The 18,760-nt window shown below is 40.5% G+C and overlaps 1 protein-coding gene across 2 annotated transcripts in view; it reads left to right on the top strand.

Annotated features, from left to right (window-relative positions):
* LOC110543186 (zinc finger protein 560-like) overlaps nucleotides 1-18,760 on the top strand; it is a 51,451-nt gene that overhangs the window by 12,186 nt on the left and 20,505 nt on the right. For both annotated transcript variants that reach the window (XM_060376541.1, XM_060376540.1), the window contains exons 3-4: nucleotides 17,286-17,412; nucleotides 17,616-17,676. In XM_060376541.1, coding sequence (XP_060232524.1) covers nucleotides 17,286-17,412; nucleotides 17,616-17,676 — 188 coding nt within the window. The remainder of the gene's footprint in view (nucleotides 1-17,285; nucleotides 17,413-17,615; nucleotides 17,677-18,760) is intronic.

Here is an 18,760-nt window from a genome sequence, read left to right as displayed (position 1 = left end):
TGCGAATCTCTGTAGATCTGGAGAAGGCGCAGTCCTGGACTGGATGCCAGAGTCAGGAACTAAAGGGCTGTGTCCCTTCCACACACTCTAACCCTAAGGGAGACACCCTACCCCTAAGGGAGGGGTTCCTGTCACTCAAAACGCTCTGGCCAGTCAGGTCCCCGCCTGGGCCCACCAGTGAAGAGGGGGCGTGTCCTTCCGTATCCCTTTCTGCTGGTTCAGCTCCCGCTGCTGAGCAGGCTCTTGTGGTTCCGGGTGAAGTGCTCTGAGCGCCACCGCTGCTGCTTGGTGCTGCGAGGTGAACTGAGGCAAGCTCCAAAGTCGCACTATGGTGAGTGCAGGGAGGAGAAGGCAGCTGAGCGGCGGGAGCTGGTATGCGGGGTCTCTTCCGCGACTGGCTGATCAGCAGCGGCCCCTGGGGAGGGACCTTGTGGTCCTGGGCGCTTGCTGGACCCAGTGGTGGCAACTGAGTCACTCATGTGCTGGAGCCTTATCCGCGTAGAGCGTTTGCAGCACGGGTTTGTGTGCAGAATCATACTCATGGCGGGAGTCTTTGGTGTTCCAGTTTCTCTCGTGTCTTCTACAAGTACTGCTCTTAGCATTTAACCTTTAGGTGTGAGTTCCATTCGGAGGTAGTTTTGGGGGGGGTTGTAAGTGGCATCTTGTGTGTTGGGTAGCACTCCAATATTAAGCTGTGATGAGGAAGAGTAGAATTGATGATGTAAAGGATTTCCAATGCTTGGGAAATAGTAGGTGACAGTAAATACAATTTAGCCAGGGGAGGACTGCCTCACAATCACCCCACAGGTAAATAGGATGCTAACCAGGCCTGTTAGAGATTAGTACTCTAGCAAACACATGTTGACCGGGCTTGTCCAGAAATTTGTCTCCAACCATAGCAAAGGAGAAAGACAACTCTGATTTACAACCAGCTACCAGGCCGATCCTCATATCCAAAAAACAGGCCTCTACCAAGCTGCTCAAGGCAGTTTTACAGGGTCACAACCAACATTATATCCTGTGGTGACATAAAGGTGTTAAAGTAACATTTATTTCCCTGATGTAATTGTCCTCCAGGAGCTTAGTGCCTTCATCTGCTAACCTAGGCCTAGTCTTGCAAGCATCTAGCCTCCATACAATCAAATCTAGGCCTAGAATGTTTTCATCCTCTGAGACTTAGTGCTGAATAAGTTCAACCTTTCTAGTTGTTTCTGAACTCTTACTGGCCTTTTCAGCTCAACTGTTCTGGCTCAGACTCCCCTCCAAGTTGACTGAATCAACCCGCCTTTTCTGATTGAATTGCTCTGCTAATTTTGGCAATATGTTATAATATTCCTGATGGTTTTCATTCTCAGGCTCTGTCTGTCTTCACCTGTGTCTAGTTTCTCTCTTCAACTTGTGTCTGTAAAAGTCTCCCAGTGAAAACTTTTTCTGAATTCTGCAAACTCAACTTGAGCTCACTGCCTCTCAACTCACTGACTTACCAGAACAGCCTGAGCAGAAATGTCTAGAACTCAGTCATCTGAATGCCTCTGTTTCCTGAGGGCTAGGGTTAAAGTTTTGTACCACCACACCCAGACCTAAGCTTTTCTTTACCTGAAGCTTGCTCTACTGGCTGGCCTTGATGACAAAGACTGCTTATCTCTTTCTCCTGGGAGTAAAGGTGTGTCTGTATTCCAACCAGATCATATAGACCTAGAAAGTCTTTGGATGTGTTCTCTTGCCAGAACAGCCATGTTCTGAATTAAAATTCATTTACCTAAAGATCCAGTTTTGTTTTTGAGAAAAGAATAGTTTTGCCACAGGGGCGAGCCTATACTGGTTGACAACTCTTTGAAAAGGGAAAAACAAACAAACAAACAAACAAAAAACTTGTTTGTGTTCGTGGCTGACTTGATCAATAAAGGTATTCCATGAGGCCTTCATATAAGGGGAATGGCATAGTTCTTTCTTAAACCCATTAACATTCTTGGCATAGCCAGTAACAACTGGGGCTTAGGCCTTTGGAACTTTCTCTACCGTCTCCATGTATTGAGAATAAAATTGAGTTTATTCTCAAAAGCCACAAAAATGTTTGGGAGAGACTGTTATGTTCTGGGCCCCAGGCCTTTGGGGAGGCATTGCTTCAGATCATGAGATTGCAGCTCTTCCCACCACATGGGGCTGTGGTTGTCAATTCCAAGGCCACTGTAGGCTTGGTTAGTAATGTTCTTGAGAGACCCTGTGTTCCTCTTAATGCAGCTCTGTTTCATTAGACTCCTCGTGAATTTGTTTCTACTTATGGTATTTTCTTCTGTCATTACAGAAGTTAACCATTTCCTTCCATTTCCCCTGAAAGTAGCATACCAGATGCTATTCTTGAGAAGCTAACTTGGCCATGGACCTCTCAGAGGCTGAACCACCAACTAAATAGTATTCATGGGCTGGACATAGAACCCCTCCACATATGTAGCAGATGTGCAACTTGGTCATCATGTAGCTCCCCTAACAGTGGGAGTCCTGGCTGTTTCTGACTCTGTGCCTGGGTTTGGATCACTTTCATTCCACCTGGACTGACTTGCCTAGCTTCAGTGGGAAAGGGAACAATTGGTTCCATTTAGACTTGATGCATCAGGGTATGTTGGTACTTAAGTGGGGAAGGGGATCTGCTTCTATGAGGATAGAGGTAGGGAGGAGTGGGGTGTGGGGATGAGACAGGGAGGACAGGAGGATGGTGTTTTCCATCTGGCTGTCAAGTGATTAAATAAAAGAACTGAAGGACAAAAATGCTTACTCGGCTTAACACATACCTTGCATAAGACCTCCCCGCCCCAGCTTTTATTTTTTCCAATGTTGCCTTTTCTGTCTTTTCCTCTTCTGGCATACTCACTTCAGGACCCTGTCACTGAAGAGTGACCTGCTGTTTGAGGGCACCAGTCTACTTCTGGCAATATTTTTGCCATGTAAATCTTTCTAAGTGGCTAGACTTACAAGTCCCCAGCCCACATTTTAATTGTTGAAAACATAACCTGGGACTGAACCTAAAAGTGACTTAAGGGTTACAAGATATGTGTAATGCAAAATTCTGTCCTCGACTGGCTCCTTTTAAGCATTGGCCAGAGCTGAATGTATGCTGTCATTAAATGCATTCTGTCTTAATTACTCTTTTAATTGTGTTTGCAGTGATTTCTCCTTGGGAGGGGATACTATTTCTAGAACAGTTGCATCTTCACCCTTGTAGAGAAATGGTTTCAAGGCAAGCTATTCAGACTGAGGTCACCTTCATCCCAGTTTGTTTCTCCCTAGGGCAATGACCTTGCTTTTCTCTTGATTAAAATTTCTAAATTCTTTAGTTAAATGGCTGTACCACAAAAGAGCTTTATAATTTGAGTTGGTAACAAACTGTTCGTGTTGTAGTTACAGTGAAAGGATTTGCATGTGTAGCATGGTTTGTGCCTTCTGTTCAGAACTGGAAGAACAATCTATTAAATACAATTGCTGTGTGAATCAGGGTAGGCAATAGCTAGATCAAAGACTAAGGCAGTCAGCTATAGGGACAGCTCACAACTGTCTGTAATGCCAATTTCAAGCAATCACTAATGCACAGAAAATAAAATTAAATATCTTTTAAAAAGAATTTCATGCCTAATTAAAAATGGATTTCTCATTAGTTTCTGCTTAGAGAAATGTCTCAAAAAACTCAGCCTTTCTTCATGCTATGTAGTTAAGACTTGCTTTGAACCACCTAATCCTGCCTTTGTGGCCCAGCGTCTTGCAACTCATTTCAGGCTAGACCTTAACCTGGTCAGTGAAATAGAAAAGGAACCAGTGACTGAGGTCCCTCAATCATCCCTGGCTTTCATAGGGTGGGTATTTACAAATAAAGAGGGACCTGTGTATGAATTGAGTTCAATGACCTACTTTGAAGCTGGTATCATCATAGCAGAGAAAGGGATGGAGAAAAAGGATGGTGAGAGTTTTCCTGCTTGGACAGAAGTGTCAGTTATTCAATTTAAATGGTTAGGAAAAGTCCAAACTGGCACTACTTGGAGTTCACAGACCAAGGCAATCAAGATTCTGGAAGAGGAACTGAACTTATTTCTAGAAACCAAATTTCTATAGTTACACTGGTTAACAAACACAGAAGACCTGGGCAAACAGGTGTGGCTGAGCCTAACAGGAATGTTATTGCTTTAACAATAATGGTGCATCCCAAGAGAAAAGGAGTGCATAATACTTGGTGTGCTCTTTATGTATGTCTAGTCCCAGAAAAATCTTGGGGAATGAAGCCAGTTTCAAATTTTCTTTTTTTTAATTTTTTGTTAATTACACTTTATTCATTTTGTATCCCCTATAAGTCCCTCCCTCCTCTCCTCCCAATCCCCCTCCCTCCCCTTTCTGTATGCATGCCACTCCCCAAGTCCAGTGGTAGGGGAAGTTCTCCTCTCCTTTCTGATCTTAGTCTATCATTTATCATCAAAAATGGCTGCATTGTCCTCTACTGTGGCCTGGTAAGGCTGCTCCCCCGTCAGGGTGAGGTGATCAAAGAGTAGGCCAATCAGATTATGTCAGAGGCAGTCCCTCTTCCCATTACTATGTAACCCAATTGGACACTGAACTGCCGTGGGCTACATCTGTGCAGGGGTTCTAGGTTATCTCCATGACTAGTCCTTGGTTGGAGTATGAGTCTCTGGGAAGTTCCCTGTGTTCAAATTTTCTTGTTCTGTTGCTCTCCAGTTTCAACTTTTTAAAACAAGTTTTGAGATTATAGTGAAATCATTTAACCTCCTCATTCTTCCCTATTGTTAAGTCTCAAATCCTGGGACAAATGGCTGAGGTACCTATTTAACAAATAAAAGCAGGCTCAGCTGCTGGTTCTCCCAGCATCCCTGTTTCTACCTGCCATAGGGTAATGGTTGGCATACCCAGCCTTCTAGACCAGGGTCTGAGTTCCCCCTCCCCTGGGTGGTCTTCCTTATGTAATCCAACCATTTTGGTTACCTGGGCTTTTTCATCTATCATTTACTATCCAGGCATCTTGGTCTAGCTTTCCCCTCTCCCCTCCTACTTTTCCTCATAATTCTCACAGTCATGTCCCCTCTGGACTCCCCCAGATGTCCCTGCATCTGGCTATTCTATCCCTTTTCTCTATAATAAACTTTCTACCCCACCATACCTAGAATCATCCATGACCTTTCCTTTTTATTTTTATTTTTTCATTCATTTCCCATGTACCACTCCTTTCAAATTCTTCGTCAATTTTTGTTTTAATTGTTACTGTTTGACTTTGACTTGTTTGGCTTCAGGGTTTCCCAGCTATAAGGTAGAGATAGCGACACTGAGCAATGATTGTGTGTTGGAATGTGCACACAAAGGACCCTGTGAGGTAGAAGAGGAACTGTCTCCTTGTGTCTTGGAAATGGGAAAGTCATACTAAAATACAGATTTCTTAGAGTAGGGCTCTATGTGTGCCTAAGGTGTGGGCCCAGCTGGGAAGGTCTCAGCTCCCTGAGCTATTTGATCTCATCCCCCAGTAGAGTAGCTGTTAGTGCCCTTAAGCCCAGCTGGGTAGTCAAAAGAAACGAGGGACTCTAGGCAGACCTATTAGTCAGTAGCACCAGTGGGAGGTAGCTCATAGTTTGTTTCCAGGATTCTTTTCTCATGAAGCTGAAGAGAACTGTGAGGGGGACTTCAAACCATGCAAAAACCAGGAGGAACAGATCTGCTAAGCTCTCAGAGTCTGATATTGTGAGACTGTGGGTCAACTGTCATTCTGTTGATCTATGTGGTGACTTGGGGATTGGTCCTTGGTCTCTGAATCTTCCTTGAGTGTGGATTCCTTGCGGGCAGTGGGTGGGGGCTGGGAGAATTCCTCTGCATCCCTGGCAGCTTAAAGCTGTGATACTTAAAATATCACTGTCCAATGCGCACGCGCGCGCGCACACACACACACACACACACACACATTGCTTTTGGTGTGTGGTAAGAAGAGAAATTGGAAAACTTATGGTCTGCTCTCTAGAAGTTCTGAACCTTGCATTCCACATTCAGGTTTGTGTGGCAAATTTTATAAATAGTTTTGAAGCTGCAAAAAGTGGGCAATGTGAATCCTCCATCAATTTTTGTTTGGAATCTTTTTATCTCTTCGTTACTTCGCCAAAGTGGTGTGATTCAGGAAAATTTAATTTCAGGACATAAAAGGAATTTCTGAGATGCAGAGGTTTTTAAGGTGTGCTAGTGTTGTGGAGGTGGATAAGGCAGATTCCATATCTTATGGCACAATCCATGTGGGAGTAAGCAAACATGAAAACACTCACCACATTGGTTTGTGTATTGCTTTCAGTGGGGCTGGATTTGCCTGAAACCACAAGAAAGCATGAGGGGCTTTAGAATCATAGCCCTCTTTTTTGATCACTTTTTTTCCACAGTGAGCTCCAGACCATTGAGCATGTGGTCTCTCCTTTTGGAAGAGCGATCTGCAGTAGCTGGTTTGTCAGAAATATACTTTTTATGGGTCAGTTTGAGTTGCTTTTGTAAGAGTTTTGCAGTCTGTGCTTATTTAATTTCTGTACACATATAACCATAAGTAACCTTGGTCAAGTCACATTTTTCCTGGCAGAGTTTCCTTGGGTCTTTTGAGGAAAACGAATATATTTTTAGGCTTATGATTTTGGCTTTTTCTCTTTGTCTCCTAATTTGGTCACAACTGTTGTACACATTCTTGATAGTTGTAGCTCTGAGATACGTTCTGAGGTCACAGCTGCATATGTGTGTACTCTTACTTCATTATCCTATTTGGAATTCTTTGTCATTTTTTCATGGGACATAGCTTTGGAATCAGCTTTCCTCTTAGAAATTCATAGAAATTTTCTTTGGATTCTGGTGAATTCATACTGAAATAGAAAATAGCCAACATCTTTTTTTTTAAAATACATCATCCCATTGGTGTTGTTTACTCTAGTATAAAAGGGTAAATGATATCCTACATAATCATTTGTTTAGCAAACTACAGTTAGTATATAAAATTGAAAGTGATGAAATAATTTACACAGCCATAGAAAGAAGACTTCAATATAGAGTTTACTGACACATAATACATTGCTATGGTTACAAAAGCTATTCCCCCATGTATAATTTGAGAAGACAAAAAGTGAAAATAAAACATGGTTCACAATTGAACAATAAATTTGAATGTGGTATGGGATCATGTATTAGCATACAAAATAATCTCTTGATAGCGGAATTTAGGAATTCCCACAGATTTGAACTAAAATTAAGTAACATCAGTTTGTGTTCTTATAGTTCATGTAAAACTGCAAGTATTTAGTGTTTGTAATCTGATGCATTTGTTGGTGTTACCTACACCTACACCTCCTCATTACCAAAAAACACAATAAACCATGTTCTTCACAGCTTCTAATTGTATCCATGTTTACGTGTGCCTACATTGCATGTAGCTCTCATAAAATGACAAAATTGCTATTGATCCCAGCAGTCTTCTCAGTAAAGTTTCATGTGCTTTTGATTAGTTTTAAAAAAGTATCTGTATTCTCACGCTTATTGTGTTTATGTTCATGGTGGATAACTTTTAAAATAACCTAATTCCGTATTTGTTGAGGTCATGGTTTGTGACTCAGAAGGACGGTATGGTAAATGAATGAAGACAATAACAATGGTAAAGGGATTATACACTTACAAAAGACTTTCACAGTCAGTGCTATATTGGTCATGAAACAGTGTATAATTACAGCATAAACAGTGTCAAATCAACAAACTTCTCTCTCTCTCTCTCTGATTTCAATCTTGCTGCATTCCCATTTGTTCATTGGGTAGGAGAGCTTCAGTCAACTTGTCTAACTTATAGTTCACAATAGAAAATGAAGGGCAAAAACAACACAACCTAGTTAAAGCAATCACTTTCAAAGAATTTTTGTAACATATTTTTAGTTGGTATGCGGAGAAGGAAAATCAAATCTCAGGCTTTTTAGAGCAAAAGTTGTTATTGAAATAAAAAGCAAATGTGCTTTTACAATATACTATAAAAATGCAGAAAGTTGGTTTATTTTCATGGCATAAGAGTTTTCTGCCAATGAGTCATGCTGCATGAAGTGAAAATGAGTTAAGAAACAGACTGACTTGTTTTGTTTGAATTGAAATAATGACAAATTACAGTTGAATAAAAATGTAATAATATTAGACAAGTAAGACTTTTCTTAGTTTTGTTTTGATCAGCTAACCCACCTTAGATGATGACACTTTTATTTTTATTGGGAAAACATGTTTAAACACTTAGCATTTTAAAATATCAGTTTGTATATACTTAATGTATTATATAGTTATGCATAAATAGTGTATAACATTACATACTTATTTATATTATTGTGAATATTATTCAAATTTACTTTTTTGTTTTTTTAAAGACTATATATTTAATTAATGTTCTATCAGCATTTGTACCTGCATGCCAGAAGAGGGCAACATATCTCAGTATAGATGATTGTGAGCCACCATGTGGTTTCTGGGAATTGAACTCAGGACCTCTGAAGGAACAGAGAGTGTTCTTATCTGCTGAGCCACCTCTCTAGCTCCAAACTTTAGTTTTTATTATAGAGAAGAAAGAGTACTCTTTTGGAATTAAGTGAGCAGGGACCCCTGTAATTCCACATAACACCAGAAAATTACCTCATTTTACCTGTGTGATATACATTTCACATTGGTGAGAGCAAAACATCTGATTTCATAGATCTAGATAAGACTAAAGAATAAGCTTGTTAAGCTCCAGAGTGATGTTTCCCCTCTTTGCACACAGAATAATAACTGTACATCATGATTTTGTTTTTCTTATCTTCACTATTTCACTTCTCTTTGATTGCGTCTCTTCTTTGCATTTTTAGGTAGGAAAATTAAATTAATGCTTTTTAATTGAAAAGGATTCTTCCCTCATACAATATATTCTGACCACTGTTTTCCCTCCCTGCCCTTCTCCCACATCCAGCATACCTCCCTTCTTCCCCATAACTACTTCCTTCCTCTATATCCTTTTCAGAAAAGAACAGGCCTCTAAGATAGGACTGCCGAACAAGATACAAAAAAGACAAGGCCAACAGACCTCACAGTGAGGATGGACAAGGAACCCAATAGGGGAAAAGACTCTCAAGAGCAGGTGAGAGAGTCAAAGCTACACCTGTTCTTAATGTTAGGAGTCTCACAAAAATATAGAACTAACAGCCATGACATCTCAGCATGTTTATGTCTTGGAGACATTCCTGGCCATCAAGGGAGTGGGTTCCATCTCATGAATTGGGCTGCAAGTTAAACCAAACATTAGCTCACCACTCAAGCAAGTTTGGGGCCATCACTGCCCCTTTACATCTTGCAAGCAATACAGATTTTAGGTGGAGTAGTTTTTATTCTGGATTTGTGTCCAGGTTTCTTTTTTGGGAGCCTGTACAGTACTGTCTCACCCCAAAGAGACTAGAACATAGGGGTGAAATCTTTCAGCCTGCATCTGGTCCACCTCTCCACTTTCAGTGCACTGTGTATAAGCTTTCCTCCAGAGTGTGGCCCTACTGTTGTTTTTCAGAGAGCAACACTCTCTCCTAACATCAGCCTGGGCTTTTAGGCATCCTCATACAACCTCCTGGGACAACAACCCAGTTGTGTGAGAAAATACAATGTTGGCTGTATTTGTTTGCCCTCCAACCAGCAATGGAGGAGTGTTCCCCTTCCCCAACACCTTTGTCAGTGTGAATGAGCTGTCACTTGTCCTGTTAAACTTCACCATTCTGACATGTGTAAAATTAAAGCTCAAAGTAGTTTCCAGTTGCATTTCCTTAAAGGCTAAGGATGCTGAACCTGAACAGTGTTTCTCGGCCATCTGAGATTCTCCTGTTGAGAATTCTACATTGAGATCTTTTCTCTGTTTTTAATTTTATTTTTTTAATATTAGTTACAGTTTATTAACTTTTTATCCCAGCTGTAGCCCGCTCCCTTACTCCCTTCCAATCCCACCCTCTCTCCCTCATTTTCTCCATGCCCCTTTCCAAGGCCACTGATAAGGGAGGTCCTCCTCACCTTACCTTATCAGGTATCTTCAGGACTTGCTGCAGTGTCCACCTTTGTGGTCTATGAAGGCTGCTCCTCCCTGGGAGTGGGGGGTAGATCAAAGTGACAGCCATTGAGTTCATGTCATAAACAGTCCCTGTTCACATTACTTATCTACTAAGCTACCATGGGTTCCATCCAAGCAGGGGTTCTAGGTTATATCCATATATGGTCCTTGATTGGAGATACAGTCTCATAAAAGACCCCTGTGGCCAGATATATTTGGTCCTTGTGGAGCTCCTGTCCTCTCCAGGTGATACTAACTCTCTCTTCTTTCATATGATTCCTTGCCCTCAGAGGATCAGACCCACAGTGCAAGTGATGCTCAGCACAGAACTCACTGCCTAGGGAGATGTTCTTCTAAAAAAATAAAATAAAATTTCTTAAGCATAAGAGTAAAAGCTCTGATCTAAGAAGGTCTGTGAGGATGGCAACAATGTCTGATTTAATGCACACACAGACACATACAGATAATAATAACCAGAGGTCCCCTCATCCACACACTCAAAAATCTTAAAAAAAAATTTAGTGAGATAAGAAACCCTCCCTTAAACATATCCTTAAAAGTCTAAGGTCTTGCCAGCCATGCTTGCACATGAAAGGTACCTGAAAGGCAGACACAGGCTGTTCTCTGTGAGTTCAGTGTTGGCCTGGTTGACAAAGAGAGTCTAGCATGACAGGCCTACTTGATGAAACCTGGTCTTAAAAAAACAAAACAGAAAATAAAATTAAAACAGAATATCTGAGATGGATTTAGTGGCACAGGCCTTGAATCCCAGCCCTCTGGCAGGAAGAAGCAGGCCAGTCTCAGTGAGTTCAAGGTCAGCCTGGTCTACAGATCTAGTCCAAGACAACCAGGGCTAAAAGAAGAAGCCCTGTCTGAAAACGCCAAATCGTGTGTGTGTGTGTGTATGTGTGTGTATATACATACATATATATGTATTAGATGTATACATACACAGAGAAATTTATTCTGTCAGTTCATTTCATGCAGAGAGCCTTCACTAGTGCAGGTTTCTGTTTTCTTCCTATTGAGGAAGAAGTTTTACCTGATGGTGGTACTCCGAAGTGTCTTGTTTTTCCTGTTTTTTTTTTTTCTTTCCTGGATTGTCTCTTATCTTCCAGGAGAAAAGTGGCTGCAGTTTACCTGACCCCAGTGTGATGTCACAGAACAAAAAACTCCTTGCATTTTCTTAAATCTCTCTTTAATTCTTAAAATTCTTGGCACTCTTCCACCTGTTGGACAGAGTGTTCACTCTGCTACAGGTTTAATAATGGTTGTGATTCGAGGAGGAAAAGGGTAGTTGTATCCTGAGTGCTGAAAGACACAGGGTAGGCTAGGGGAGGACAGGCACAAATGATGATGAAATGCAAACATGTGCAGATCTGAAAAAGGTTTGGTCCTAAAAGAGAAGCCTGGACCAGGAATCACTAAACCTTGTCCATTCAGTACACTGTAATCCTAAGGAAGGTGCTCATGTCACTTAAGACTCATTGGCCAATCAAATGCTTTCATTCCTCCAGTCAGTGGGACAGGTGGGTTCTTCCTGGTGCCATGTTGCATTTTTGCTCTTTAGCTGAGCTGGGTTGATTGGTTGGTCTGCTCTGCTATAAGCGCTGCTGCTGTGTACTGTGAGGGGATTTAAGCCAAGTTCCAAAGTTGCAACATGGTGAGTGTGTGTCCACTGCCCCCAGCCTGGTGGAGCAGGAGGCTGAACAGCAGGAGAAGCTGTTTAGGGTCCTTCCTGAGGCTAGGTGGGAACCAGCAGACAGAAACAGCCACTAGAGAGGCCCCGTTTTCTAGCCCTAAACATAGCAGGGCATCTGAATATCTTGAATATATTGAGTTCTGGTTGGGAACAGAGAGAACTCACTTCCGGAACAGGAGGTTTATTTTCTGAGCTCAGGGAAGCGGCCAGTTCAGATCTGAACGGTGCCCCAGGGTACGCTTTATTGTATATATAAAGGGTTAAATCCACAAGGTGAGGGCCCCTTGGAGAGAGTCGGGGTCATCCAATCAAATGAGGGTTAAGCAAGGGAGTTTATGTTGGAGGCTTTGCTGATCCAGTACAACTGGGCTCAAGGCCTTTAAATGTTTTCCAAGACATTCGGTCTGGAATCTAAGGCCCCTAATTTATATCCCTTGACATTTGTTCTGGAGCTCAAGATGAAAAGGGAACAAAGAATTGTGTCCTCTTTCTGTTAGTAAGTGAGGGCTTTGTAAGTGATATAGTTTTTACAATTTAGACCTAGGTTTAACCAGTTAACTGATAGTTTTTACAATTTAAGGGACCTAAGTTTAACCAGTTAACTGATAATTAGGAAAATGTTTCAATGTGTTCAGTGGAAAATGGCGCTGCAACCTTGGGACTGTAAAGTTAGATTTATCTTGCTAGTAAAATGGAAGAGCTGCTTGGGGAAGGTTGGGCTCCGGAGGCCACCTCTTACACACTATGTGGTTGCATGTTTTGTGGAAGTTCTAAATAACTTATGTATTGAGTAGCACATCAGTGTAAAACTGTGATTATTGCATAGAACTATTGATGTAAGGGATTTATTGGTGCTTAGGTGACAGGACAGAATTTAGCTTAGGGCTGTTTTAAAACACCTCATAGATGAGTAGCATGTCAATCTTGCCTGTTAGAGATTAGGATGCTAGGAAACATGTTTGTCAAGAGGATAGTCAACAAATTTGTCTCCAGTCATAACCAAGGAGACAGCCTTGATTCATAGCAACCATTGGCTCATTTCCATGTCAAAGAAGAAGCATCTAACAAGCTGCTTAATTGACATTGCAGATTCACAGCCATGACTAAAGCCTGGTGGACCATAAAGATGCACTTCTTGAGACAAGCATAGATCTGTCACATGGGCGAAAACCAATTGAACAGGGAAAACACTGTTGTGTTAAGGGCTACCTTGATCAAACAAAGCTTTCCCTGAGGTCCTCATGTATGGAGAATGACCTAACTTCTCACACTCTTCAAATATGTTTGAAAGAGCCAGTACAACCTGTGGCCTAGGCCTTGGGAGATTTCCCCAAAATTCTGCGGTATTTAAGATAAATCAGTGTTCCCTTTTTTAAAACCAGAAATAGGGTAAGCTGTGGGGCCAGGGCATTTGAGGAGGGTTTGCTTTAAGATTCTGAGAACCCAACTCTTTCCAACACATGGAGATATACTCATCAGTTCCAAAGTCAATTATTGATTTCTATTAAATTTGTTTGTCTCTCAGTGTGTCACTGCTCTAATCTCTCATGTGTTGTTCTTCCCTGATGTTTCCATGTCATTGGGAATGTCTTTCCATTTTTCTCAAGTGCTGTTGATTTTTTTTTTTTTCTGTATAGAGCAATGTTTTCTATAGCCCAGGCTTGCCTCATGCCATGTTATCAAGAATTGCTTTGAACACCCTATCCCACCTCTGCTGCACAGTGCTGGGGAAACAGTCCTAAAACTCCTTCCACGCTGGGCCTTGACCAGTCAGTGAAGAAGAGAAAAAGGCCAGTAAATGAGTGTCCTCCAGTCTCTCTGGCTCTCATTCTGCTTACAAATGAAGAAGGGCTTTTGCAAGAATTGAGCTCTGTGCCTTATTCTGCCTCCCGAATTCTGGGATTAAAGATTTATTTGTTTGTTTATTTTTGTTTGTTTGTTCTAGTTACAAACTTTTTGTTTTAGATGTGTTTGTCATCTAAAGAGGTCAAAAGAATTCTTGGTGTCCTGTGGAGGTGGATCAGCTGCTGTGAGCCACCCTAAGTGGCTACTATGAATCAAACTTAGCTTTACTTTTGAAATAGCAAGAAATGTTCTTTTCCAATGATCCATTCCTTTAGCCCTCTCATTTTTTTTTTTTTTACTTTTAATTGATATAAGTAAATTTGGTGAATTTGACCATGTAGCTCAATGGTAGAAAGCATGTTCAGCATGAATGAGGCCAAAGATTTCATCCTCAATGCTGTAAAAAAAAAAAAAAAGGCTTGTGTAGTTTTGCTTTTCCTTTTCAGACAGGACATCATGGAGCCGATTATAGTCATAAACACACTAGCCAAGGATGTGCTTGAACTTCCTATTCTCCCACGTGTACCTCCTAAGTGCTTTGATTACAGGCAATGCCACCATGTCAAGTTTTATGTGGTGTTGGGCTTGAACCACAGCTTCATGAATGCTAGGCAAGCACTGTACCAACTGAGCATAATCCCTTCCTTTTTTTTTTCATTGCATTTTCTAAAATCCCTCTTTAATGCCTAGTATGCTTTGCATCCTGTCACCTGTGAGACAGACTGTTCACTCTGCTGCAGGTTGAATAATCGCCTGTGCAGCTATCCACTTTGATTCCAGGAGAAAGAGGGACAGTGCCTACTGTGTGCTGGAAGACAAAGGGTAGGCTAGGGGAGGAAAGGTACAAATTATACTGAAATACAAATCTCTGTAGATCTGGAAAATGTCTGGTCCTGAAATGTAAGCCTGGGCTAGAAATCACTGTACCTTTTTCATTCAGTGCACTCTAACCCAAAGGGAGGTACTCATGTCACTCAATCAGGATCTTCAGGCCATCCCTATAGTCAGAGGAAGAGGCGGGTTCTTCCGGGTGCCATCCTGCTTGCTCACAGTTTAGCAGAGCAGGCTTGAGTGGTTAATGTGAGTGTGCAGCTGCTGTGTGCTGTGAGGGGATTTCAGCTGGGTTCCAAAGTCACAACATGGTGAGTGTGTGTCCCCAACCTGATGGAGCCGGAGGCTGAACAGTAGGACCTGCGTGTAGAGTCCTTCCTGGGGCTGGGTAGGAACCGTCATCAAGAAGCAGCCACGAGAGAGATCCCTTGTACTAGCCATGAACGCAGTGAGGGCATCTGAATATCTATGTTTGGGTTCACGGTGAAGGGTAAAAAAACTCACATCAGGAACTGAAAGTTAAAATGAAAGCTTTCTTTTCTAAGCTCAGCGAGGCAGCCATTTCTGGATCTGAACAGTCCTAAAAGGTAAACTTTATTGTATATTTAAAGGATTACATCCACAAGTTGAGGTGCCCTTGGTGAGTGTTGGGGTCATCCAATTAAATTTTAACATTATGGGTTAAGCAAGGGCGTTTCTGTCAGAGGCTGCACTGATCCAGAACCCCTGAACTCTAGACCTTTAACTGTTTTCCAAGGCATTCGGTCTGGAATCCATGGCCTTAATTCATCCCCGTAGATATTTGGTCTAAAGCTCAAGTTGATCAGGGAAAAAAGAAGGTGGTCCTCTGTCCATAGTAAGTGAGCTCTTTGCAGGTGATATAGTTTTACAATTTAGGTGCCTCAGTTAAGGTAACAGCAAGTTTAATGAGTTAACACATACTTAGGAAAATGTTACAAGGGGCCCGGCGGGAGATAGCTCTGTAAGGTTGGGAATGTGAAGTTAGTTTATTTTTGCTACCAAAATGGGGGAGAAGGCTGGGCTCTGGAGGCTGCCTCCTTACACACCATGGGGCTGCATATTCACAGCATTTGCAGCAGGGACTTCAACATAGAAATGTCCTTGGCAGGACACAAACTCGGAGAGGCCTAGTTTCCTTAGTATCCTCTCAATGTTTTGCTCTTGGCATTTGACATGTAGGTGTAAGATTCATTTGGACTTAATCTTGTGCATGTTGAAAATACATATGTGTTCATAGCACTTCATTAGAAAGCTGTGTTGTAAATAGGTAGCATTTTTGATGTAAAGGATTTACCAGTGCTTAGGTGACAGTAAGTCATACACCATGTTGACTTTAGCTAAGGACTGCTTTAAAACATCTCATAGTTTACATTCCCACCAGCAATGGAGGCAGGTTTTCATTTCTGCACATCTTCTCCAGTGTGTGTTGTCACTTGAGTTTTTGATCTTAGCAATTCTAATGAGTGTAAGGTGAAAGCTCAGGACCGTTTTGATTTGCATTTCTCTGATGACTAAGGATGTGGAGCATTTCTTTTTTTAAAATTTTTTTATTTAACTTTTATTAATTACACTTTATTCATTTTGAGAGCATTTCTTATGTGTTTCTCTGCCATTCAGTGTTCCTGTTGAGAATTCTCTGTTTAGCTCTGTACACCATTTTTTTTAATTGGATTACTTGGTTTGTTGATGGTTAACTTCTTAGGTTCTTCATATATTCTTAATATTAGCTCTCTGAATTTTTAAATTTGGCAGAGTATATTCTGTTTCTCAGGATGTCATATGTTTACCACATCTGAGTCTTCAGAGATATTGCATTCCAGGTGCATGACATTCTTACTACCTATCTGTTTTGAAGTTTTTAAATGAATGAATATGAGTATTTTACCTGTATGCATGAATATGCCACCTCTTGTGTGCCTCACGGTAGTTAGAAGTAGTCTTCAGGTTATTCATGAGATGACCTCAGAGTTTCTGAAGTTGGAATAATGGATACTTGTGAGCCCCATGTAAATACTGGCAATTGTGTTCAATTATTTTCCAGACCATCAGGAGCTCTTCACTGCTGACCCATTTGTTCTGCCTTGTGTTGCTTATGTATGATCAACACCTGAATTGCTACTATTTCATTTGTCCATTTATAACTGTTTAAACATGCATATTCTTTTAGTAAGATCTTATTAATATTATCGTTTAAACTGGGACCCTTCAGGTTTTTAGAAGGTCAATACAGAGCTCGTGTGGATTTATACTTCTTTGTAGAGAATTCAGGAAAATCCCTGGAGTTCTTACATTCTTTTTTGTTTATTAGAGTGATTATTGTAGTGGATTTAGGGCCTTAATATGTATGTATGCCTGTCCTAGGACAAATAACCATAAATCAGGCTGGAATCCAGTTCAGTGAGATACACCTGTTTTTGCCTTCAAAGTGATAGGATTAAATGCATGAGACAACACTCACAGCTTGCACATCAATTTTTGTAGTTAGTAATTGTTCATACAAGTTTTTGGATGTGTGCTCAGTACTTTTCTTCTGTTGGTTGCCTCTCTCTTTTTCTGACTGTGAATTGGCATTTCTTTTGCCAGCCATATCCTATGCAAAAGCTGAGGAAAATATAGAGGTGAACCTTATTATTAATTTTCATTCTAAAATGACTTAGTAATTTCATTAGTACCTCTGTGTCAGGAAATAACTTGAGGAAGCATGAGACTTTTGTGAATATATTTTCCATGATATATACAAGTTACAGTGATGCCACTATCATGGTTTCTGTTGTACACATGTATGGAATATTTTAGGATGCATTGACCTATGATGATGTGCATGTGAACTTCACTCGGGAAGAGTGGGCTTTGCTGGATCCTTCCCAGAAGAGTCTCTATAAAGATGTGATGCTGGAGACATACTGGAACCTGTTTGCTATAGGTAAGACTGCTAATTTACTTCACTTTCTAAAACAATGGGGCAACTGTTGTTGTTGTTTTTGAGGTTCTTCTGTAATTTTAATTGTAATGAAGGAAGAATAAGCTGATTAACTCAGGCATCATTCTACAGTTCACAGAAGATAGTAACTTTATATTTGTGGGATTTCTTATAATAGATCATACATTTTCTGTTACACATTTTAGGTTACAGTTGGGAACACCATAATATTGAAGAACCTTGTCAAAGTTCTGGAGGACTTGGAAGGTAATCTTCATGTGCAAACAGATGCAAATATATATTTTCACAGTGCCTCTGAAGGAATGTTAATGTGTCCCAGAAGTTATAAATAAAAGCAACAGTGTAAAAAAGCACTACTTTAAGTGTATTGATGATTATTAAATTCTCACAAGTCCAAATCCTTAATGTCAGATGAATTGTGTTTGCAAGGCATTCCTCTAAGAAAGCAGACAAGAGAACAATGGATTAACAGATATCAACCATTAGAATCATAGGTACATCAGAGCTATGCTGTAGAACTCCAAATGTATTATCTCATGACACTCAGACATTGCAAAATGAATACACATTAAATAAGTGATAAGTATATGTCCAATAATCTTCTAATAAGCAAATAGTCCACAGTAAAGCTGGTGATACTCATTCATGTACTTGCTAGTAAGGGAGGCAGTTTGTAAGAGTGAAGAATATTCTTGTGGAGAAACCTTAATCCTTAAAGCACATGTCCATGAGTAACAGAATGTCAAACTGTGTGAATGTGGTAATCTTTCACTTACTTTTTTTCTTTTGATAGGTATATCATTTGTCAGAATAATTGCAACCCACATGGGCATAAGGATACTAAATGAAGCAACATATTTCTCTCTTTGAATAAAGTTGAAAAATATGTAGCAGTCCCCACTTTGAGTACAATTTCTGACTGTGATACAAGATTAGTTCCTTTATTATTAATTAATAATTAGTTAATAATGGTTAAATTACTATTAAATAGTAAAAAAATCACTCTTCAACCTGTAGGCATGGGGTTCTTGTAGGTCACCAACATCACATGCTTGTAGAGACTTTTCTTAGTGCAAATCTGGCAAAGTATACTCTTTCCAAGTGAAGTTCACATTTGCAACATCATAGGTCACTACATTCTAAAATATCCAATACATCTATACAATAAAAAATTGGATAATGAGAACACTGTGAATCTATATTTCATTTTAGTTAAATAATTAATTGTTAATAAGTTAATTGTAAATGTGTATCACATTCACAAAATCTGTTCTACCTGAGGGATTACTACTCTGTTAAACTAATATAATTAACTACCTTTTCAACTTCA

This window comes from Meriones unguiculatus, assembly GCF_030254825.1.
Source record: "Meriones unguiculatus strain TT.TT164.6M chromosome 13 unlocalized genomic scaffold, Bangor_MerUng_6.1 Chr13_unordered_Scaffold_45, whole genome shotgun sequence".
NCBI classification, from domain to species: Eukaryota; Metazoa; Chordata; class Mammalia; order Rodentia; family Muridae; genus Meriones; species Meriones unguiculatus.
Note: the sequence above shows the minus strand (reverse complement) of the source record. Positions and strands in the feature narration are given on the sequence as shown.